This window comes from Ochotona curzoniae, unplaced genomic scaffold (genome assembly GCF_017591425.1).
Source record: "Ochotona curzoniae isolate NIBS_2020 unplaced genomic scaffold, NIBS_Ocur_1.0 scaffold_3835, whole genome shotgun sequence".
Taxonomy (NCBI): Eukaryota; Metazoa; Chordata; class Mammalia; order Lagomorpha; family Ochotonidae; genus Ochotona; species Ochotona curzoniae.
In genome coordinates, this window is record NW_024467114.1 from 2383455 (window position 1) to 2406946 (window position 23492).

At 59.1% G+C, this 23492-nt stretch overlaps 1 protein-coding gene across 4 annotated transcripts; it reads left to right on the forward strand.

The window, feature by feature from the left end:
* Window positions 1–1254: 1254 nt before the first annotated feature.
* On the forward strand, window positions 1255–16454 carry HUS1 (HUS1 checkpoint clamp component). 4 transcript variants are annotated; one of them, XM_040964890.1, is made up of 11 exons: window positions 1255–1359; window positions 1544–1671; window positions 2070–2246; window positions 3018–3020; window positions 3363–3470; window positions 4281–4355; window positions 4892–4991; window positions 6226–6333; window positions 7854–9320; window positions 10908–10912; window positions 16444–16454. In XM_040964890.1, exons 1-9 carry the CDS (start codon window positions 1308–1310, stop codon window positions 7934–7936), a joined length of 834 nt encoding a protein of 277 aa, XP_040820824.1. In that variant the 5' UTR covers window positions 1255–1307; the 3' UTR covers window positions 7937–9320; window positions 10908–10912; window positions 16444–16454. The 4 variants fall into 4 exon arrangements, with proteins under 4 accessions (XP_040820824.1, XP_040820823.1, XP_040820822.1 ...); XM_040964889.1 differs by lacking the exon at window positions 3018–3020; XM_040964888.1 differs by lacking the exons at window positions 3018–3020; window positions 7854–9320; window positions 10908–10912; window positions 16444–16454 and having other exon boundaries at window positions 6226–6534.
* The last annotated feature ends 7038 nt before the right edge of the window (window positions 16455–23492 follow it).

Here is a 23492-nt window from a genome sequence, read left to right on the forward strand (position 1 = left end):
CACGACATGGACAGAATGCCAGGGGCGCCCACTTCCCGCCGCACGGCGGGTACGTTTTCTACTAATAAACACGTGAAAGAACGTCCGGTGTCCTGTGAGTCTGGCAGCGGGTGGAGTGGCTCTGCGGCTGGCAGTGGGCGTGCCCTCCCCTCGGCCCCACCAGGCGCTGCCCTCCCGGCCACCGCCGGCGCGTCACGGCACTGAGCATTTTCAAAAGTCCAAGTGAGTGAAGGGGCCTGCGCCCATGGGAGTTGCAAAACAGAAAGTTGGTGAGTCCCTTCCAGTTAAGTGTACTTGACAAGTCACCGCAGACTAGGGAAAGCAGCAAGTTCATGGGTACGGAGTCATCCCTCGCAAAACCAGAACCACAAGGCCAGACACAGCAAGCCAGAGGGCAAAACCTACAAAATCACAACCAAGACTAGAAAACCAGGAAAAGAGGTGTCATGTGCCAAGGTAAGAGCCCAGCAGCAGTGGGTGGCCGAGGGGGAAGCCAAGCCACATCCGTCCTTGGGTGGCAGAACTTGGCGTGACACTGATGATGGCACAGGTGAGGAAGGCCCCCTTGGCAGCCAGGGACCAGAGCCAAGAGCTAGGAGCCAGGAGCCTCTTCTGGGTCTCCCATGTGGGTGCAGGGTTCCAAGGCCTTGGGCCGTCCTCAACTGCTTTCCCAGGCCACGCTCCCGGACCACGCTCCCGGGACACGGGTTGCCAGATCCAGGTAAGAGAATTGCAAGAGGACCTGAGGTTCAAGAAAAAAACCTTCACAGCTTCATGTTTACGCTTTGTCAGCACAGGTCGCGTGTACTTGACAGGTTCACGGAATTATGCTACAGTTTGTGGCATGAGGTTGAGGGACTCACTGAAAAGATCAACAGAATAGAATAGATTTTCAATAGAATAGATTTTCAAGAGACACTGTATTGGTGGTGATCTATATAACAACAAACTCTTTTTTATAAGTGATGCTCAGTATTTCAAAATTTACGAAGTAATTTTAGAAGCAAATTTTGTTGACTTAAACTTGGAAGAGCTACATGGTGACTGGCCTGGCGAGGAAGAGCCACTTCAGATGCTAAGGCAACGCTCTCCGACCGGGGGCGTGGCCAAGGTTCCGCTCTGGGCGTGGCCAGAGGTCGCCACGCCCACAGGTGGCCACACCCCGCGGGGCCGGGTCAGGTGACCGCGAAGCGGTTGGCAGGAGCCGGGCGGAAGCCTCCGGCCCAGGCACGGTTCCCGCCGTGCGGCTGCGCGCTGGCCTGTGTCCTCACCCACCGGCGGCCCGCGGCCCGAGCGACCGCGCCGGCATGAGGTTCCGCGCCAAGATCGTGGACGCGGCCTGTCTGAACCACTTCACCCGTGAGCGCGGCTGCCGGGGAGGGCGGCGGAGGGCGGGCCGCGTGCGGGGCGGGGAGGCCTCCGGGGCCGTTTCTGGAACGTGACTGGGGTCTCCTGCGGGGACCTGGGGTCTGCGCCGGCGAGCTGGAGCGGGCCGCTCCGGGCGCCCTGCAACTGAGTATCCGCGTCACTTCCCGCGCTGCAGGCGTCTGCAACATGGTAGCCAAGCTGGCCAAGGCGTGCACCCTGCGCGTCAGCCCCGACAAGCTCAACTTCATCGTCTCGGACAAGCTGGCGGGCGGCGGCGTGAGCCTGTGGTGCGAGCTGGAGCAGGTGAGCGGGCCCGCGCGCCCCCAGACCTACAGGGTGGTCCCCAGACCTGCGGGGTGGTCCCCAGACCTGCAGGGGGTGGTCCCCAGACCTGCAGGGTGGTCCCCAGACCTGCTAGGTGCCCCCAGACCTGCTAGGTGCCCCCAGACCTGCAGGGTGGTCCCCAGACTTGCAGGGTGCCCCCAGACCTGCAGGGTGGTCCCCAGACCTGCAGGGTGGTCCCCAGACCCGCTGGGTGCTCCCAGACCTGCTGGGCACCCCCACATGCCGCTGTGCACTGCCAGGCATCCTCAGACCCGCTGGGTGCTCCCAGACCTGCAGGGTGGTCCCCAGACCCGCTGGGCGCCCCCAGATCTGCTCCAGCACTGCTAGGGACCCTCACACCCTTCTCCCCTCTGCAGGAAAACTTCTTCAGTGAGTTTCAAATGGAGGGCCCCTCAGCGGAGAACAATGAAATCTACTTGGAGCTGGTCACGGAGAACCTGGCCCGGGCCTTGAGGACAGCCCAGAACGCCAGGGCCTTGAAAATCAAGCTGACGCACAAGCGTTTCCCAGGCCTCACGGTGTCGGTGGAGCTGGTGAGTGTGGTGTGTTAGCTCCGACCTTCTTAGAACATTCTGTGCGCACAGTGGCATCGTGGTCCGCCTTGTGCAAGTTTAAAACTTCCTCCTCGTCCGACAGTGGAGCTTTCGGGCCGAGGTTTGGTCAGGGTGAGGCCGTTGCTGGGAGGGCTGCCCCCGTGTGCTATGCTCACACTCACTGCAAGCTCACTGTCACCAGGAAATTTTCGACTGAGTCTCATGCTGCTGGCTTCCGCTCGGCGCAGCCCTGGCCCTGCCAGCGCTGGAGAGGCCAGTGCTGTGGAAAACCTCTCTGTTGCTCTTTCAAATGAGCCGATAGGAATTTACTTAGAAATCACAATTTTGATGCATTGTCCCCGCCTGCTGTCTCGCCTGTTGCCGCCAGGTGCGCTGGGGCCCCTCACAGCCCCTCTGGCTCCCAGGCCTCGGGAGACGCAGCATGTGTGTGCACACGCGCCCTTCAGAGCCAGCTCCGACACTGCAGCGCCCAAGTGTTCCCTGCTCTCAGCCCTGGGGCTTCCACACAGAAGCTCCTCTCTATGAACTTGTGCAGCCCTCGGCGTGGCCCCGCAGCCCTGCAGCTCCCCACACGGACAGTGCCACCCCCGGATTCCTCCTGTTCTTGTGTCCGTTTCTCCCCTGTCTGCAATGTGCAAGCTCGTGGGCTCTGCACCCACAGAAGCCCCCAGAGCTGCATCCGGGTGGTTTATGCTTGAGTGGAGGACGGACTGTAGCGCGCTGGGTGCCTGTTCTGTTGCCTCCACGCAGCAGGTGGCACGTTTGTGTCTCCCTGTCCCGGCTTCACTGTGCAGCCTCCTGAGGGCCAGGCCCGCCGCCCTGTCCTCCCAGGCTGCCGCCTCTGTGGAGCACACTCCCAGGCCGAGCAAGCCCCCAGCTGCCTGGCTCAGGCTCTCCCCAGGGCTTTTCTGGGGCCCCTGTGTAAAGTCCACCTGCTCTGGAGCGTCAGGCCCTGCTGACCTGCGGCACAACAGGTGTGGTCTCGGTGTTGGCAGGACGAGTGTTGAGTGACTGAGTCGTCCGCATTGTTAGTTGAGATACTTCAGCTTTTTAGTGCAAACCGCAGGCATGGTTCATGGACTGTTGTCTTGCCAGTTGTCTGCGTCAAGCAGCAGTCGCATCGTGACACATGACATCCCCATCAAGGTGATTCCCAGGAGGCTGTGGAAGGACCTGCAGGAGCCCTCCGTCCCGGACTCTGACGTGAGTGACCGCAGCCTTGTCACTCGGGGTGGCCGAGGGGTGGGCCTGCATCCTGTGACTGAGCGAGCTCAGTGCACGCAGGTGGATTCTGGAAGTTGTGTTGTGCCTGAGAAGAAAGTGGCATTCATTTTGAAGGCTAGTCAAGGAAAAGTTGGCCTTTGCCTTTTCTTGTTGAAAACACAACTGCATCTAACGGAAGTGCGGCTGTCACTGGCCTTGGGCACCACTTGGATTCTGGGTGTCCCAGGACCTGGTCGCTTGGCTCTGAAGCAGCCAGGAGGCCAGGCATGGCTGTGACCGAGAGCCCATAGCCAGGGACCCCGGAGCCACGGAGAAGGAGGAGGACCCCGGAGGGCCTGGGCTGCTCCTAGTTCATTGAGGAGTGGTGCAGTGATGTCCTGGGCGAAGTGCTTGTGGGCTTCTACCTGAAGACTGCCTGGTGTGACACAGTCCGCATTTTCTGAAGCACGGTGGTAACCCAGCCCGAAGGAGGCAAGGTGCCTGCTCCCTGGAGTCATGCTGGCCCTGGGTGCTGCAGGTGAGCACTCCCAGAGTGGCCTGTGTGGAGTGCGCTGTGCCTGCTGAGACCACCAGGAAGCCCCCGGATGCTGAGGGCACAGCAGGTGTGCCTGGCTGGATTCTGTTGGGCACCTGTGAACTGGCAGAATTACAGAGCTGGGCTTTGCCTCGATGTAGAACTGTGTTCCTGCCATTGCAGAGCAGGGTCCGGCATTTCTGAGCGTGCATCGCTCCAGCTCGGCCGGAGCGCGTGTGTTACTGGTAACACCATGCCCCTCACTGCTCGTGCAGGTCAGCATTTACTTACCCGTCCTGAAGACCATGCGCAGCGTGGTGGAAAAGATGAGAAACATCAGCAACCACCTGGTGAGTGACAGCTCTCGGCAAAACTGCCATGATTTGCGGCAGTGCGGGGCAGCTGGGACACCTGCTGGTCTTGGGGTGGGTTCCCCCAGCTCCCCGGGCTCTCCAGGCGGGGCTGAGTGTGTGGAGCAGGGGGAGGAGCTGAAGTGAGGTGCCTGGTACAGGTTACCTCCATGCACAGTGGCTCTGTCTGTCAGGAGGCAGTCCAGGAAGGAAGTGGACCTAACCCTGACCTTCAGGAATCAGAAGGGCTGGACCTGCAGTCTAACCACCTGAGTCCTTGCCGGTGTCTGCTGACACTGCCTTGAACCAGGCGTGGGGCGGGAGCAGGGGACTTGGGGCCTTCCTGTCCCTGAACCTCAGAATGGCCCCACACCACCTACAGGACTGCACCCTGGGCCTCCGCCTGTGCCTGGGCTCCTTGCTCTCGAACCTGGCTGCCACTTCCCCACCAGTGTCTCCTGGCTTTCCACAAACTGAGGCCATGGGGTTTCCCTTTTCCTTGCTGTTATAAGCTATGTCAAATACATGCATTGCAGGTCATTGAAGCAAACCTCAGTGGAGAACTCAACTTGAAGATCGAAACTGAGGTGGTGTGTGTCACAACTCACTTCAAGGACCTCGGGAATCCCCCAGGGGGTAAGGCTGCTGGACCACCGGCGTCCGCTCATGGCGTCCCAGGCTTGAGGCTGGCATTCTGCTGCCATCTCCTGCTCGGGGATAGAACAGAGGGGTCAGGAGCTCTGCCCCTGGCCGGAAGCCCGGGGCCGGCAGGGGCTCCTTGCTCCCCTGCAGGGTGCGAGTGGGCTGCTGACTGCCCGAGCCTTCGCTCCCGCGCTCTGGGAAGCTCCGCTCCGGCAGGCGGGATCAGGTCTTCCTTGCCTCCTTCAGTCACTGCCGTACTTAGGCAGAGCAACCGATGCGAGGGTCGTCATCTCACGTGAGGTCATGAGGGTCATGGCTTCAGAGCACAGGGCGGTGGAGCAGTGGGGAGAGCAGAGCCTGGTCAGGACAGGGGAGGTTGGGGGCTGGGAGGTTCAGGGGCTGCTCGCCTGCGGGGGGACAGGACCAGGTCACGGTACCTGCTGCTGCTGGAGAAGGGATTTGGTGAGGTGCTCGTGATCCACAGCAGGCCAGGGATGCCCCTTCGGGTTCAGCTGCTGCAGTGCTCCTGAACACAGACCCAGGCGACAGGGAGGCACAGAGTGGTGCCACAGCCAAGGGCGTGCTTCCCACGAGTGAGAGCGGGTGGCTTCCAGTCTGTGCCCGAGGACTGCTCTGGTGCCAGTCACTTGGTGATGTCAACATGCAGAGTGGGATGTCCGTTTGCTGTGTTCTGTTGGAGGAGACTATTCATGGACTGCGAGTCCGTGCGTGAGCGATGCACTTCTCGGCTCCCGATGCACAGTGAGACCCTGGGAGGCCGTTTCTCCCACCGGAGGGGCGGTGGAGTCGTGACTGGTGACAGCGGCTGTGGTTGTTCCCTGGGAGGCTCACGCTGCCTCCAATGCAAGTGCCTCCTGTGCTTTTCAGTATCGGTGTTGGGCTCAGCAGTGTGATGCAGCATGTTAAGGGCCCAGGCTGCGCCCTCTTGCAGAATAGCATCTCATATGGAAGTAGCAGTTCAGGTCCCAGAGCCTCCACTTCTAGTCCAGCCCCCTGCTAAAGCAACTGGGGAGCTGTGGGTGATGGCCCCAGGACCTGGGACTCTTCTAGCCATGTGGGCGACCAGGGTGGAGCTGCTGGCCCCGGCACGGCTTTTGCAGCCAGTTCAAGAGTGAGCAGGCAATGAAGACCTTTCTCTGTTTCTGTCTCTGTGTCTTTGACTTTCAGATAAACATTTAAAAAAATTAGAGTATTGATGTCATTTTAGCCTCTCAAGACAGAAGCCTGGAGGAAATGGCTGAGGTGCACATAGACATCAAGAAGCTTCTGCAGCTGCTTGCCGGGCAGCAGGTGAACCCCACGAAGGCCTTGTGCAGTGAGTGTCCCCTGGCGTTGTGTTTGCCTTGTGCCTTCGTCCCCGGGCTCCAGCAGACTGTGGCAGCCTGGGGATTCCCTGGTGGGCTGTGGCTCTTGCTCTAGCTGCCTGAATTGTGGTCCCTGGATTCAGGAGGGCCTGGTGCTGGCCCCAGGTGAGTGCCCTGGCTCACAGCAGACTCAGAGAAGCCCGAGGCCTACTGCCTGGCAGGTGGACCGTGGGCATTTCTCGTGGCCGTCCCCCAGGGGTGTGCCTGAAGACGGGGGGTCGGGGGGGCGCTCTGCACTCAGCCCTTTCTGGCGGCTGGATTCCGAGCCCCGTGCGTGGTTCTGCTGTAGCTGCAGCTCCCACTCTGCCGTCTGCCCTCCTCTGCTGACCTGTGCTCGCTGCCCATCTCCTGCCCAGCTGCTGATCGTTCATGGTCCTCCCGCTTCTGCTTGGTCCCATCTCTGAGATACGCACCTGCCAGTCTTCCTCTTGCTGTCCTTCCCGGGGCACAGTGAACAGGGCAGCTGCACCAACGCTTTCTTCTCAGGCTTTTCCTGCCTCTGCTACCAGCGTGGCCGTGAGCCACAGGAAACTGAGGTGTGGGTGGGGGAATGGCTGTCAGGTCCTGGTGCACAGCGCTGAGGAGGGAGGCCCAGGCTGCGCCTCCCAGTCTTCGTGTCAGGAGTGCACAGAGGGAAGGGGCCACCCAGCCCTTCTCAGTCAGTGCCCCAAGAGAAATGGGAGGGAGCATGGGGCAGTGGCGGCGTGTTGGGGTGTTGGGAAGGGCGATAGCACGGGGTGTATGGGAGGATGACAGCTTTCTCCTGGCATGCCTGCGGGTCCTGTGTGTCTGGGATGATCGGCCGTCCACAGTGGTGTGCACCAGTGTAGCAGTGAGTGGACGCCAGCCAAACGTGATGGCTGAACCTGCGCCCTGTCCCTCTGCCCCAAGGCCATGCTGCTGCTTCTACCCTGCCTCAGCCCAGTGCCCTCCCTGGACATGTCACTGCACCCTAGGTTCCCCCCATCTCCTCCGTGTTCCTCCGTTACGCCTTCTGCTTGTCTGGCTTGACCCTGTACCGCCTGGAGTGCTGGCTGTGCAGCTGCTTGCCCTGTGGCTCGTCACTTAGGTCCCATGAAGGCTCCACCCGCCTGGCCAGCTGTGCTCTCCCGCTGCTGCACTGCCCGTGGTCACCTGGCAGCTCCTGCTGCTCTCTGTACCCTTGTCTCACCTGTCACTTCCCGTGGGTGTTGGCAAGTGTTTCTACCCGAGCCAGGAAAGCTGCAGCCATGCTGCTTGTGACAGCAGAGGGGCTGCAGAGCCCAGCTCTTGGTGGGGACGGTGCCTTCTGCAGAGACGTGGCCAGGGGAGGGTTGCCCTGCTGGCTGTGACAGCAGAGGGGCTGCAGAGCCCAGCTCTTGGTGGGGACGGTGCCTTCTGCAGAGGCGTGGCCGGGGGAGGGTTGCCCTGCTGGCTGGAGAGCAGGGTGCACTGCAGCAAACTTTGAATCCATGGGTTTTTCTCTCCCCAGATATTGTGAATAACAGAATTGTCCATTTTGATTTGCTATATGAAGACGTCTCCCTCCAGTATTTCATCCCGGCCTTGTCCTAGTCGCCCCTCACCCTGCGGCGTAGAGACCTTTGCGGTGAGCCGAGGTCGTGGGCTGGAGGTCCTGAGCCGTTGGTCCGCAGCGTCCGCAGGTCTGCACGGCTTCCTCTCCCCGCTGTGGTTAGTGGGATGGACGAGGTGCAGTTGAGTAACTGCTGCTTCACGTTGCCCATGTCACGGCTCACCTTCAACTCCTGGAAGAAAGCTGGGTTAATCCAGACTTGAAGGAGCAGTTTCTGGTGATGCCATGGAGGAGTCGCAACTGGAAAGTGTGGCCTGGACTCCAGCTTAGCACGCGGTGGGCAGGGCACAGGGGTCAGCGCGCTGGCCTGCCCATGCTGCTGCCCTGTGGTGCCAGGCAGGGGGTGTACAGGCATGGCACCTGGGTCTGCCGCGCTGAGGACTCCCCTCCTGCTGCTTGGGCAGCAGCACCTGTGGGCCTCAGGCCCTGCCCCTCAGTTTCTCCCTGTGGATGCTGTTGGCCGTGGGCACAGTCACGTGGTCCCTCCCTGTGTAAGCAGCCTCTGTGGGCGTGACAGTGCACCTGTTGTGTGGCTGAGTGAGGTTATCTGCCCTGGAATGCACGTGGGAGCTAAGCCCTAAAGTCTCATGCCAGTCATCTAAAGAAGGTGGAGTTCAGCCTGACGATGGGCATAGGGTGGGGCCGTGGCACGAGATGGGAGGAGACCTGGGGGCGTCGCTGGAGGTTGCGTCCACACCAGCTCGTGTCCCTGCCATCTCGGAATGCTGCTAGCAAGGACAGCCTCAGCTCGTGAGGCCCTGGGCCTGCGCCTTCAGAACCAGAAGCCATAGTCAACCTCGCCGAGTTCACGTACCTCAGCCTGAACACCTCGGCTCTGGCAGAGGCCAGCCCCCGTGAGGACTCGGCACTGTGAGCAGAGCCCTGTACCTCATGCAGTCCGGTACTCGTGTGTCCCGCGAGCGGTGTCACAGCACCCTGTTTGAAGTGTCATCTTAACATCACTTCAGAGATCAAGTTGTTGCCTTGAGGTGAAGAAATGGAAAACCACAAAAAATGGCAATTTCTCTTTTTTCCCCCTAATTATTTGGCAACACCAGTGTATTGAGTGATTCTTCGGATGTTGGCAGTGCTGGTTTGAGTGGAGTGCCACGTCACGTTCAGTGATGTTTAAGATCAAGGACCTGGTTACCCTCTGGAAAGCCTGTCTCCCTTCCTTGGCTTAGAATAGTTGCAGTTTTACCTAAATGCTGTGAAAATGATTTAATCACGCAGAATGAAATGATGAAAATGGTTTTATGAAGCTTGTGTTTCTGTTACTGCAAGTGTCTTCCTGGCAGTCACTGCAGGGCGCTCCCTCGGCTGGTTCGGACCCTGGGTGGCTTGCGGCTCCCCGCTCTGGAGTGTGTCAGGGAGTAAGCCGACTCAGTGCCGGGCTGTACTCTGTGCCAGTGGTCAGGCAGCTCTGTGCCCCCGCCAGTGTGCCCCCCGCCTGGGCGCAGGCCCCACCCCCGCCAGTGTGCCCCCCGCCTGGGCTCAGCTTGAGCTGACTTTCTGTGCAGGGGGAGGGACGGCTGAGAGCCGACTGGCCCCCTGACGATGCATGCCCGGCCCACATGACGGCATCTGAGGAGAGGCGGTCCTCTTTATTTGGGAAACTGGACAGTCACGTCATACGGCCCAGCCAGTGCCGAGCACACTGCGGTGGCTTTGCTGTGCTCAGAGCTTTGAAGCTGCCGCCTTGGCTGTGACTGCAGCACGTGGATGAGGCCTTGGGGGGCGGTGTGCTCTGGCCGCTGCTGGCCCCTCCACGCTCTTGTATCAGGCCCATCTGCCTTCCTCACTCCTGGCTCTATGCAGCTGTGCCCTCTGACCCTCTTCCCTGCTTCCTCCCGCACCCAGCACAGGCCCTTGTGAGCCCCCGTCATGCTACTTCTAGGAGGCCCACCTCGGATCCTTTCTGTAGCTCAACCCTCCATGTTGCTGGAAATAATTGTTATTTACACTGATACTTAGTTTTGATCACTTAAAAAGAAAACAATGTAATAGTTCTGCTCACTCCCCCACCTCACATTTTGCATTTTAAAAAAATGTTAATTTTCATCTACATGAGGCAGAGTAACAGGAGAGGGAGAGGAGCCAGTGCTCCCCTCCACTAATTCGTCCCCAGATGCTGCAGCTGCTGAAAGTGGGAGCGGGGAATCCAGTCCGGGTCCCCCAGTGCGTGAGCAGGCACAGGCGGCCCCAGGGTCTGCATTAGCAGGAAGCTGGGGTCGGACAGCAAAGCCGGGAGCTTCCTTGTGGAGGCTGGATGTCCCAGCTAGTGTCTCGGGCACATGTGCACCCCAACAGGCTCTCCTGAAGGGTTAGATGACTCACAGTATTAAGACATTCCAAACTTGAATGCTTTTCCAGTGAGGTTTATACCTTCAGAAGTTCCTATGTCGCTCATTTGCATCCCTGCAGTTGAGGACCTCTGGTCAGTGTTTCCTGTAAGACAGCTGGTGGTCCTGAGCTCGCTCAGCCTTTGTTTGCCTGTGTCTTCCATCTGTGGATCCTCGCTGGGTGCAGTACTCCTGGCTGGCAGCTTTTGGGCTTTTCCACTCTGCCGTTTGCTGTGTCGTCCCATTCTTCCATGCTCGGGGATCTGCTGTGGTGTGATCTCTTCCTATTCTGGCAATTCTCTTGGTTTTTGCTCTTGATGTCTTGGACTGAATCTCCATGGTGACTTTGGACTTTCCCATGCCTGGTTCTCTATCTTGAGCTCTTCCAATGGAGCCTCTCAGATCCCATAGGCCGTCTGTGTAACGGAGCCTCTCAGATCCCATAGGCCGTCTGTAATGGAGCCTCTCAGATCCCATAGGCCGTCTCTGTTCCCTTTCACTGGTGTTTTTTTCAACTCTATTTTTGTGCTGAATGTGCTACTTGGTCGTTTCTGCTTTGGACAGTCACTATTGCATTATATGTTTTATTTATTGTGTTTTTCATTTCCAGGATCTGTCTGATTCTAAAATTATTATTTTTAATGTCTGCTAAAATTCTCTGATACCTTGTGATTTCTTGTTCCTGGGAGGATCGCACAGCAGCCTGCCTTGTCTCTTGTTGGTGCTGTCTGCCTGACGGATCTTGATGCCGTGCTCATGTGTGCGTGTATCCACCTGGAGAAGGTGGACATTGAGCTCAGGCTTCAGCATGGCTTTGTGGTCCTGTTGATGAGGCCTGTCCAGAGATTCTGAGCAGCGTGACTACTATAGGGCCAGATGGCACTTGAGCCCAGGGCTGCCCTGGCCGGTGCCAAGCCCCATCCTCATTATGTGTCTCTGAGGGCCCCCTCGGGGGCAGCTCCGCAGACGCTTGCAGCATGCATGGGAGGAGCCTGGAGCTGGCCTTCTGTGACAAACCAAAGTGCTGGGGAACTTTCAGAGCTAAAATTGTTGCTGACCCAGGGGGACGAAAACTGCATACTTTACCAGTAGGGCCTGGAGATCCTCAGGGGGCTGGATTTGCATTTAGATGCTACTGCTGGTGGGAGTCGAGGGCCCTGGGCTGGGGTCCAGCCTGGTGCTCATTATGCACTCAGCACTCCCACCTGCTGGGATTTACATACAGCTCAGGATCAGATGTGTTCTGAAACTGTTACACTGAAGACCAGGGACTGGACTGTGAGTTTGAGGTGAATGGTGCCTTCTGTGGTTTGATAAGTTCATACCAAGAATGATGTGACAGGAAAGACCGCTGCTACAGCCACGTGTCTGACTTGCAGTGAGGACACCTGCAGCAGGCCGGCGGCTGGAACCAGCCCTGCTGGGCCGGGTCAATCCTGCAGCAGGCCGGCGGCTGGGACCAGCCCTGCTGGGCCGGGTCAGCCTGCAGCAGGCCGGCGGCTGGGACCAGCCCTGCTGGGCCGGTTCAGCCTGCAGCCCGCCAGCGGCTGGGACCAGCCCTACTGGGCCCTGTCAGCCTGTGTCTCATTGCAGACTGCACATGTGTATTTTAAAAATGTTAACCAGTTTTGTATAAATAAATGAGTAAATCAATGTTGTTTGTCTGCTGTTTGACTCTTGTTAACTGTTCTTAGCAGTTGAATATACTGATAATTACAGTTTCCTGAGCATCCGACTCTAGGCTTAATTTTCACAGTGTGTCCTCATTAAGTAAGTCAGGAGTTAAACTTTGACCGGTCAGGTAAAAGTCAGCCCAGCTTCAGAACACGGCAGCCCAGACCGGCGAGGCGTCCCTGTGTTCCTGAAGGAGCTGCTTGCTGTGGGCTCTGCCTGGGTGTGGTCCACTGCTGCGGCGAGGGGCCAGGGCCTAAGCTGCATACTGGGGTTTCCCAGCCCTCACCCCTACCAGGCAGTGATGGCCAGAACAGGGACAGGAGGCCAGCCTTGGGGAGCTCGGGAGGACGGTGGGTCCTGCACCTGACCTGGGGATGCCATCCAGTCCCCTGAGGCAGACAGCTTTTCTCCCCATGCCTGCCAGCAGCCCCCTTCCCCCTGTGGATGACGGGATGAGAGCAAGCACAGCACTCCCAGGCGTTTGCACGTCAGGCAGGATGAACTAGAACACGGCGTCTGTGGGCATGATGGACAGACCAAAGCTGAGCTTGTGCCCAGTGGACGCAGTGCAGTTTACAACTGTGTGTGGCACAGATCTGCAGGCTTCCCTTCTGCAGTCAGCCAACCCTGCACACTCTGAAGTCGTCCAGTGACCTTGAACTCGGAGCCTTCGACCAGGCAGCATTCCCAGCCGAGCTTACCTAAAGACATGGGGTCTCACACATCTGCTCTAATCATTTTATACCCGAGAGTTCCTATTCTACATAATTGAGGTGCTTGAGACACTGGGTGGGATGGCTGTGTCCTGTGTGTGTGCCGTGCACACTGTAGCTTCTGACCCCAGCCTGCTGCGTGTGTGCACCTTGCAGGTAGCGCCCGTTAAAGCTCTCGTGATTGGGTCCCTGTCCCCCACGTGGAAGACCAAGACAGTTCCTGGCTGTCTGCCTGAGCCCCATCCAGGCCTAGGAGTGGATTCGGCCAATGGGATCTATCTCATCTCCAATAAGTTTAAGTAAACAAGTGAGTCACCTTGTCCTGCCTGTGGCCACCGTCCTCAAGGTGCTCAGGTGACACAGGCAGAAATGCTGGCGGGCAGGCAAGAGCGAGAATGGTGCCCTTTGTGTTGGTCTCTCCTCCTTTCCTGCAGCGTTAGCACAGAAGCCCTGCAGGAGGCCCAGGGGGTCAGGAGCCCTTCTCAGAATAGGGTGCCCCCTGTCCACACTGCAACACTCACCTGGGGGCTTCTTGCAGCAGCCCTGTCCGATGAAGGCGCGATGCCCAGTGTTGGTGTTAGGTGGCGTCTTTGGACCGCACAGATGCGTGGGGGAACAGAGCTGCACTCGGCTCTGTGTCCTGAGGCTTTGTAGTCGCTTGTGTGGGCCCATGGCAGTCAGGAGCACAGGCCTTGGAAGGAGCTTGGGTTCCCACTGTGGGTCTGTGCCTGGAGGGTGGCGAGGATGCACCAGGCAGCCCTTCCTCTGCCCGTCATCCTAGCCTGCTCCCATTGCAAGCTCAGGCGGCTCCTGCGTGCGTGGAGGTGTGGGGGGACTTGGCAATCAGCTCAGGGTTGTCCCCTGCTCATGTTTCTTTGGGAGTGAGACTAAAGTGGTCACTGCCTTATGCTGGACTTCACTGCTCCATCACAGATGTGTTGGTGTCTGCTTGAGACCCTGTGGAAAGGACCGTGAGTGGGTGGGTTCCTCTGTCAAGTGGCTAGCGAGCCCAGGGGCATCCTACTGGGCAGTCTCCATCCCAAGCCATGGGTATTTGGCTACTGTGAAGCCAGCAGGAAGCAAGAGGAACAGGGAGGTGATGGTGCAGTGCGGTGACTGAGTTGATCCCAGATGTGTGACTCAATCTGGTTCTAACTTGAAAAGGGATTTGCAAGTGTCTGACCCCTGTGTGAACAGGGAACCCACTGACTTCTCACCAAGTCCCCATAATTTGGCCTCTGTGTTTGCCTTCCTGGGTTGCTGCTGGGCCTGGCTGCTTTACTCACTTCCCCTGCAGAGCGACACCTCTGAGCACACACAGTGGGCAAGACCCCAGCGCTTCTGAGGGTGGGTGAAGAAGGTCACTGTGATTGGCTGATTGTCTTGAGATGCTGATGTGGGCTGGGAAGGCCGCGCAGGCCGCTGCATGAGACCTGGTGTGGCGGCCCTTTGGACTCAGCCCTGCACCTGTTTGCAGGGGCCTCTGATCCGAGTGCAGAGCAGCGAGCCCATGGGAGCAGCTTGCCTAGGACTGGCGTGCAGGGTGCTGACCGCTGCTGTGGCCCTGTTCTTGCTGCAGTCCGTGCCTGGGATTGGCTCCCAGGATGGTAAGTCTGATATTCTCACAGCCTTGGGCATTGGCCTCTGGTTGTGCCAGTTATTCATTGGGAAAACGTGCCTGATGCTCAATGGGTATGTGTGTGTAACCTGGAGGGCTGGCTGGGGCAAGACATGTGCATGTGTGTGTGTGAAAAACTTTCCCAGGCACTCAGCGCTTTATGTGTGTGTGTGTTGGAAACTTCCCCAGGTGTTCAATGCTGTGTGTGTGTGTTGGAAACTTCCCCAGGTGCTCAATGCTGTGTGTGTGTGTGTGTGTGTGTGTGTGTGTGTGTGTGTGTTGGAAACTTCCCCAGGTGCTCAATGCTGTGTGTGTGTGTGTGTATGTACTGGAAACTTCCCCAGGTGCTCAATGCTGTGTGTGTGTGTGTGTGTGTGTGTGTGTGTGTGTGTGTGTGTGTGTGTGTGTGTGTGTGTGTGTTGGATGTGGAGGACTGGCTGGAGCAGGATTAGAGGAGGCAGCAGCCGATGCCTCCAGGAGTAGGCTGCAAGGTGAGCCCTGGGGACTTTGCTGCCAGAGGGATACCACAACAGTGTGGTGGCTTCTGTGAGCCAAGCCCAACCCTGCAGGAGGTGAGCGGCCAGGGCCTGCGGCCTGAGGTGGCAGTGACTGGAGCTCGGGCTCGCCTTGAGCCTAGCTGACCACAGGCACTAAGCTGGTATTTGAGTTGCAGATGTCGTGTGCCAATGTTCGCAGTGCCGTTAAATGTCACTCACAAATGACACCACCAGTTTCTGTGCAGGAGGAGCTCTGGGTCCTGGAAACAGTGGCTGCTTCTGCCCGTTCTGATGCTGTGGGTGGCGTCAGTCACTGTGGGCTGTGGGTGGCGTCAGACACCGTGGGCTGTGGGTGGCGTCAGACACCGTGGGCCGTGGGTGGCGTCAGTCACCGTGGGCTGTGGGTGGTGTCAGATGCCGTGGGCCGTGGGTGGCGTCAGACACCGTGGGCCGTGGGTGGCGTCAGTCACTGTGGGCTGTGGGTGGCGTCAGACACCGTGGGTGGTAGGTGAAGCCAGCCACCTTGGGGGCCTCTGGCTGTGAAGCTGTGGACTCCCTCACCTCCGCTCGTCCACCTCCGCTCGTCCATCCTGCACCTGCAGCTCCTGGGTGTTTTGTAGGGCAGGCAGGGTCTAACATGGGGAGACCTAAGGAGAAGCAGCCACAAAGCAGGCTGTAAAGCTGAAATACACGGGGTATCGCTTTCAAGGAAAAAAAAAAAAAACAGTCATAGGAGGAGGCTTTTGTTTACAATTTGTTTACTAAAGACAGAATTCACAAGGACTGCTGTGTCCCAATGTGGTCTCAGGAAGCCTCGCCCAGGGCCTCTTCTGCCAGGACTGGCCCTGGCACGCTGGTCACACACGGACCGCCCACTCTGTTTTCCCTCCTTCCTGAGGGCAGGGGAGGATCTCAGCTACCCTAAACAGGGCGCTTGGGCAGACCCTGGCAGAAGGCGGTTTCAGACGCCAGGCAGCTGGCCGCCCCTGGACTCTGAACTAGTGCCCGAAGCCCCACGTGACGGGCCCTGTCCGCCTCAGGTGGCGTCCAGCACTGCTCTGGGGCATGGCCTGCCTGGGCTGTGTTCTCCAGAGTCAGGGTGAGCTTGGCTCTGGGCAGTGAGGTGCTGGCAGAGCCTGGCCATAGGCCTCCAGCCACGAGGCCTAGGACCAACAATGTGGGTGGAGGGGACGAGAGCTGAGGCTGCCCAGAGCAGTGCCCCAGAGCAAATGTCCCGTATGCCGAGCCCTGGGGTGTGGGTGCTGAGGAGAGAGCTAACCCTTTTCAGCTTCGATTTCTTCTGAAGGCCCAGCTGCCCAGAGCCTGTGGCCCCTCGTCCCTTCCCAGCCTCTTAGGGTTAGCAGTGCTGGTCCCTCAGCCCCTGTTGCAGGTCGGCTGCACCTGCAGGCCAGTGGAGCCAGGCAGGGCTGCTGCTGATTGCCCAGCACAGGTGTGCTAGGTGTTACATTTGGGAGGAAGGTGTCAGAGCAAACCACATTGGGCAGTGGTGACTTTCAAACAAACTTGCAGCTCTGCTGGGGCCCAGGCACCTCTGAGTACACTGTTAGAAAACCTCCTGCATCTGTTTCTGACCAGCACAGTGGGGGAGAGCCAGCGGTGCCGAGGGTGTTACTTTTTACTTAGGTCAAGGCTGGGAACTCCCCTGCCTGCCTGGGGACAGCAACAAAGTCAGGAAAACACAGGCTCCCTGCAGGGTCCCCCCAGCCCTCCTGCAGACCCTGCTTTCACTTCCCCAGTTCCCAGCTCCTGTCCGAGAGGGGCTTGTGCCAGGAACAACCCCCTCTTTTCTGTCCCAACTGGTATGTCCAATTAGAGTCAACTCCAAAATTATTCCAGGGTAGAGGAAAAAAAGTCTTTGATTTTCTAAGTAAAATTCTAAAACAAGTTTCAGAAAATGTCAGCGCAGGCTGAGAGCCCGATGTGGACCCAAGGGAACTAATGGATATGTTGGGCAGAGAGTGTCTTGCGGTGGGCAGGCCTCTGTGCAACCTCCCCGAAGAGGCTGGGAGAGGTGTGGGGGAGGAGCTCATTGCCAAGGTCCCAGGGGACGGGCAGCCCAGGCACCCGGCCGCCACGGAAGACCCCAGGCGGTCCCGCTGTGGTGGCTAGCAGTGGGCAGCGCTCGGCTCTGCTGGCCAAGGCCCTGCAAGGTGGTGGGCTTTAGACAGTTTCACAGACGCCCCCCACAGCATGCCGCCTCAGAGGAGCTGGTTGGGAGGTGAGGGGCCCCTCCAGATCGGCTGCTTCTGACCTGGAAAATGGCCCTGGCATCTCCCTGCCTTCAGCGACAGGCAGCCCATGTGAGGTCACAGGCCAGTGGTTCAAGGCGTTGGTTCCTGATTCGTTATCTTCCAGGGCGTGGGGGAGGAATGTGGGCCTTGGACAGGGGAGGTCATGAGTGTGCGTGGCCGGCACGGGGCCTGGCCAGGCTGGTGGCTGAGGGCCTCTCTGACGACGGGGAGGGATGAACCAGCGCTATGCAGAGTTGCTGCGCTGGGCGTCAGTGGACTGACTGAAGGGTAAAGGTTTGACTTACACTTGCAGCACTGCTGGGGTCCCCTGTGTCCTGGGCCTGCGTGGGGGTCTCCCCTGTGCATCCAGTCCAGCTCCCAGCTCCCTGCCGTGTGCACCTCGGCTCCCTGCCTTGCACACAAGCGACCCAGGCTGAGTTCTGGGCTCCCCCTTTTTTCTGGTCCAGCCAGGCCCTTGGTGGTGTAAGTCAGCACTTGGAAGGTCTCTCTTTGCCTTCTGGATAAGCAAAATATTACAGAAAAACAATAATGGAGTGAAGATGTGCTGATTCCTTAAATCAACAATGCATCGAGGAATGCCGCTTTCAAAAGCGATGTCCTACTTTAACTGAGGGAGAAAATGCAGAGCTGACCGGTCAGGACCCGTCCGGCTGAACAGCTGTATGGCTACAGAATTAAGGGGTAAATTAGTGTGGTGTGTGTGCACATGTGGTGCGTGGAGGCGCCTCATGATGCGGGAGGGACTGGCACACGTGTGCGTAGCATTATCTGCTGCAGACCCCTGTCTTGCCCCGTCCCTGGGCTCTGGCCTGTGAGACTTCGGGGTGTGGTGAGAAGCTGGATAAGGCCCTGGCTGTGCCGCCACCTGGCACAAGACTCAGAGCACCATGTTGGGCAGCAGCCTTGGCAAGACACTTCACCTGCTCACCCTGACCCCCTGGGTCCTCAGACCTGAGCCCCCGCCCACAGTCAGGACACCCTGGGGTGGGCGTTGAGAACAGACAGCCTTAGCGGGTGTTTCTGTTACCTCCCTGGCTTGCGGACAGGTGTGTGTGCCCTCCCTGCCACTGTGATGCTGTGTCCGTTGATGCATTTGCCACTGCAGTGCCTGGAGGTGCCCTCTTCGCTCTTGCCAGGGGTTAGTTGACTGGCTGCATGCTCTTTTTAAAATATCGCTTCTTTTTTATTTTATTCCAAGTTGCCATGCTCCTGCTGAAGCGGTCCAGGGCAGTCAAGAACGTCCCTGGGGCCCTGTCAGGGCTTCGCCCCAGAGGCGCTCACCCAGCCTCCGCCTGGCCCTGCCCAGCTCCTGTCCGCTGTGCCCTGGCAGGGCCTCTGCTGTCTCATCTAGAACAAGGCTTGTAAGATGTTTCATCTTTGTGCAGTCATTTTGTCATTTTTTTAAAAACAAATGTGTTTCTGTCCCAAGAGCAACCATTTTTAAAAAATAGATTTATTTTATTTTTATTGGAAAGTCAGATATACAGAGAGGAGGAGGGACAGAAAGGAAGATCTTCCATCCACTGATTCACCCCCTCAAGCAGATGCAGTGGCTGGAGCTGAGCCAATCCAAAGCCAGGAGCCTCTTCCAGGTCTCCCACACGAGTGCATCGTTCCAAGGCCTTAGCCATCCTTGACTGCTTTCCCAGGTCACAAGCAGGGAGCTGGATGGAAAGCGGAGCTGCCGGGATTAGATCCTAGATCCCATATAAATTCCTAGCATGTGCAAGGCAAGGACTTTAATCAATAGGCTACTGCACTAGGCCCTTGTGCAGTTATGTTTAAAATAAGTCACTACAAAGGCTGTGGAAATCAAGTGAGAAGATAACTGTATTTTGGCACAACAGATTCTGGAATCCTGGCTGTTTTTTTGGATTCAATTGTTTAAATCTCTGTATTTCACAAATGCGCAAGAGCCATGACGCTGCATTGGCCCCACTGTGAGCCCAGCACCCCTGCTTGCCAAGTCACCTGCTCCTGCTCAGCTCCTGGGGGGGCTCCTTGTGGGGGAGCTGGAAGCTGAGGGGGGGCTCCTTGTGGGGGGGGCTGGGAGCTGAGGGGGGCTCCTTGTGGGGGGGGCTGGGGGCTGAGGAGGGCTCCTTGTGGGGGGCTGGGAGCTGAGGAGGGCTCCTTGTGGAGGGGGCTGGGAGCTGAGGGGGGCTCCTTGTGGGGGGGGCTGGGAGCTGGGAGCTGAGGGGGGCTCCTTGTGGGGGGGCTGGGAGCTGAGACAGGGCTTCTTGTGGGGGAGCTGAGGGCTGAGAGGGGCTCCTTGTGAGGGGGCTGAGGGCTGAGAGGGGCTCCTTGTTGGGGGTCTGAGAGCTGAGAGGGGGCTCCTTGTGAGGGGGCTGAGGGCTGAGAGGGGCTGCTTGTGAGGGGGCCGAGAGCTGAGAGGGGCTGCTTGTGGGGGGGCTGGGAGCTGAGAGGGGGCTCCTTGTGGGGGGCTGAGAGCTGAGAGGGGCTCCTTGTAGGGGGGCCGAGAGCTGAGAGGGGCTCCTTGTAGGGGGGCCGAGAGCTGAGAGGGGCTCCTTGTCGGGGGCTGAGAGCTGAGAGGGGCGCCTTGCTCTGGACAGGACCACTCTTGCAGGAGTGCCTTGAACTCTAGTCACAGACATTCTCAAACACCCACACCTTCAGTGCAGCTCAGTTCCCTCAGCCGCCAGCCTGCATGGGGCCTGCCCCTCTGCTCCCTGCCCAGCCAGACGCGAGGGAGCAGTGTGCGCCAGCTGGTGCCCCCTGCGCTAGGCTGGGTTCCTGGCACGTGCAGTCAGCCTCTGTGCCCAGGATGTCTTGACTGTGGACACTGACAGACCCCTCAGTGTCTCTGGGTGGTGGTCTCATCCCGTCTCCCCTCACCCTGGCCATCTCAGGACAGGACTGCAGGGAGTGACTGGAGAGGCGGTCTTCCTTAGACCCACATCCGTGCCCATGGAGAGGGCAGGGACAGAAAGGAGAGACCAGACCCAGGACCTGGCAGGCAGGGTCCAGGGAGCAACCGGGCGCGCACCATGCCAGGCCGTGGTGGCCTGACCTCCATCCTTGTCTGACCCATGTCGCAGCCTCACCTTGCATGTGCAGACAGCCTTTTTCTCTTCCTGCAGAGCCCCATGTGGACCACCTGGCACAGGACAGCAGCGGGGAGCGTGCCTGCCGGGCCTGCACTCTGAAGGGGGTAACAGGAGGCTTGGAGCCACAGGCACCATCACCCACAGCCTCTTGGGAGAAGGTTGGTGCAAGCAGACCCCCTCGACTGACGGTGTGCCTGCTACAGGGCTTTGCCCAGTATCGCTGTGCAGCCTGTCTGCCAGCGAAGTGAGGGTCAGGCATTGAGGCAGCATTGCATGGCAGCCCAGGGCAGGGGGATGGCCTCTCAGGCTGGCACAGCTCCTGCAGCCCAGAGCGCTGGCAGCCCCTGGTCCACTTGAAGGGTTGGGGAAACCCCCATTGCCTGCTGGCGTTTGTCAGCAGCCCAGGAGAGATTCCTAGAAGTGGGGCCAGGTAGTGCCCCACAGGGGGAGGGGAACCTGGGGGCCAGATGGCCAGGGGAGAAGGGTGGACCCCTGTGTGACCTGCTGTTCACGAGGAAGGCGATTTGGCCCCAGAGAGACGCTGCCTGCCCAGACTTGTGTTCCGATTCGGGACATTTCTCAGGAAGCCCACAGAACCTGGTGCCCTCAGTGAAGGTCATCTCTCCCCCCACCTGCCCGTTCCTTTTGGGGGCCGCTGGTCCTCCCCATCCTCCCACCACCACCCCCTGCACAGTGCATCTCAGGGAGTTTATTATGCTGAAAGTGGTCGGTCGTGGTGCCCACAGGGTCTGTGTCTGGCCATCACTCTCAGGACAGATACTCCCAGTTTGCAGGAGGGGATGTGAGCCGAGAGCAGCTGGTGGGCAGGGCTGGGGTGTGGCTTCACCAGCCTTTCTCAGGGTACAGCTGCAAGCAGCGAGGAACATTGTCTAAGCAGCAAACATGCACTGGGGCCACTGGGCCTCGGGGCCCCCAGGGAGCTCAGCCCACCCTGAAGGCAGTCCTGGAGTGCTTTGGCAGGGCCCCAGGTGATGGAGCAGCCCCTGTCCCCAGGTGCCTCCAGTCACCTGGGAGCTGAGTTTTCCACATTGCTTGGTGTCTTGGGACCACACCGCCGTGTCCCAAAGGCCTTGATTCTGGGGAAGGGACCATCACTGCTATGGGCCGGGCATCCCCACCCTGCCTGAGCCCTTGGACTTGCCCGGAGCTCCTTCTGCCAGTGCAGCAGCTGTCTGTCTGTCCTAGCGGCCTCTGCCAGGCTGCTGCAGCAGAGCACAGCCCCTGCTTTCACCCTCTCCTGCCAGTGCCCCTTGGGTGCAGAGGCCAGGCCAATGGTGCCCAGACACAGGTCACACAGGGCCATGTGTGCTTAGACACCCTGTGCAGAGCGAGGCCGCAGGGCCTGGCCTCCACTGAATCCCTGGGTCACCGCGGCCTCTGCAGGCTGCTGACCCAGTCCCGGGTCCTCTCCCTCAGCTTTGCTCCTGCGACTCCGTTTCCAAGCCACCTGCTAGTGCCTGTGAACAGAAACCCCCCACGCCCAGCCCTGTTCCCTGGCACCGAGTCTGCCTCGGGAATGTGATGTTCTGGGGATTGGGGCCACACTGCCTGGGACAGAGCTAACTCTGCAGGCCCAGCTGTGCCCGGCTATGGCAACAGCTCCCCCAGTGTCCTGTTTTTCCTGCAGAACGTTTGGAAGGCCAGGAGCCAAGCAGCATCCACCATTGGCAACGGGGGAGTGCCCTCTCCACGGCCCTGGGACACTGGCTCCGACAGGTGTGTTGGCACAGCTGGGTCCTGGGTGCTTGTCTCTGAGTGCTTGTTGAGTGTGGAAGTCAAGGCTTGCTTTTGTGTTGCCCGGGGTGTGGTGTCAGAAAATGCAGCGCCTCGTGGGATTGGAGCAAAGACAGCACATTGCAGAACTGGGGCAGGGATGGTGTTGAGCACAGCGACGCAACCCTGCCTCCGTGTGCTGGAGTTCGGGAGGGCAGGAGCCGGATGGCAGGTGGCCGTGATGAGGTGGGGGCGGTTATCGGCAGCCCGAGGCCTGCAGACAGAGCCCAGCTCTCAGGGCATCCTCAGTGCAGTAGGCCAGTCAGAGAGAGAAGCCTGTGGGGCCTTCCTTCACTTGTTTTAAATGTTCTCCAGGAAACAGTAGCTACTTATTTAATCACAGTTGCAAAAATATCTGGAGGCAAATACAGACATCCCCATAGCTGAAGGATAAAAAATCCCTAGGTCTTGTAAACAGTTTCTGGAAGCACTAGGAATGGTTATGATATGCCAGCCCTTCTGGGGCATCAGCACAGAGGGAGAGGAACGGGGTGGGGGAAGGGTAAGGAGGACTCAGCACAGCTGTGTTTAGAGCTCAACACCAGATGCTGTGGTGGGAGGCTCCCACGGGGGGGTTCCTTCAAAGCCCTAGTTAAGACTGAGAAATGTGGTGAGGGTGTGACTCAGCTGCCTGGCTGGCTGGGGCCAGAGGCCTGTGGCCACACCCCACCTGGCGGAAGTCACCCCCAAGCACGTACACCCCAGAGCGAGCGTGGCTTTCTTCTAGGTCAGCAGGCTGGGCACAGGCAGTGCCTTTGCTCTGCCTGGTCCTTGTTGTGGTCTCCCCACTTTCCCTGCGGGGGCTCAGTCATCCCTCCTGGTCGCTGCTCACAGTTCCTCACCACTGGCCGCCCCAGCACTGCCCAGCACTGCCCAGCACTGCCCAGCACAGCAGTGATGGCTGTGGCACTCTCTGGAAGGAGCAGGGCCAGATTCACACACCCCGCCAGGACCATTTTGACAGCAAAGCAGGAGGATTCTCAGTAGACCGCCAGGTCCTTGTGCCCCGTATAACCCGGTCCCTGGGGCTCTGCTTCTCCTTACCTGCTAGGGTGCCCAGCACAGGGGGCGATGGAGCGCTGATAGATGAGGCACCCCCAGGCGTGGGGTGGGCGCAAGGGGATTTGCATCTAGGAAGTCACTGAGGGCAAGGACTTGGCGGTGGCAGTGAGCAGCGTGTACTGGTCGACTGTCCAGCAAAGAGCAGCAAGAAGGGATGTGGGGGTCAGGTGGAGAGCCCCGTCCTTGCCCACAGTGGTCACGTTGCCGGGCTATGCCGCAGCAACAGGCCACTCACTCCCTATGGGCAGATTAAGGGCTGCACAGCTGGTTTTCATGTGGGCCTGGCCACCACGACTCCTTCGTCTGCAGGCTAGGCCCTGCCCTGGGCAGCCCCTTCTCGGGCAGAGAGGCTGCAGCAGCACTGGCCAGGAGCCCTGCACCATATGTGGCAGCTGTCCAGGCAGGGCGGGACCTGGGGTCTACTGAAACTCCGTCTTTGCTGTTGAAGTGGTCCTGCTCCCAGGAACTGGCCTCCGTGCACGCGCCGGGACGACAATGG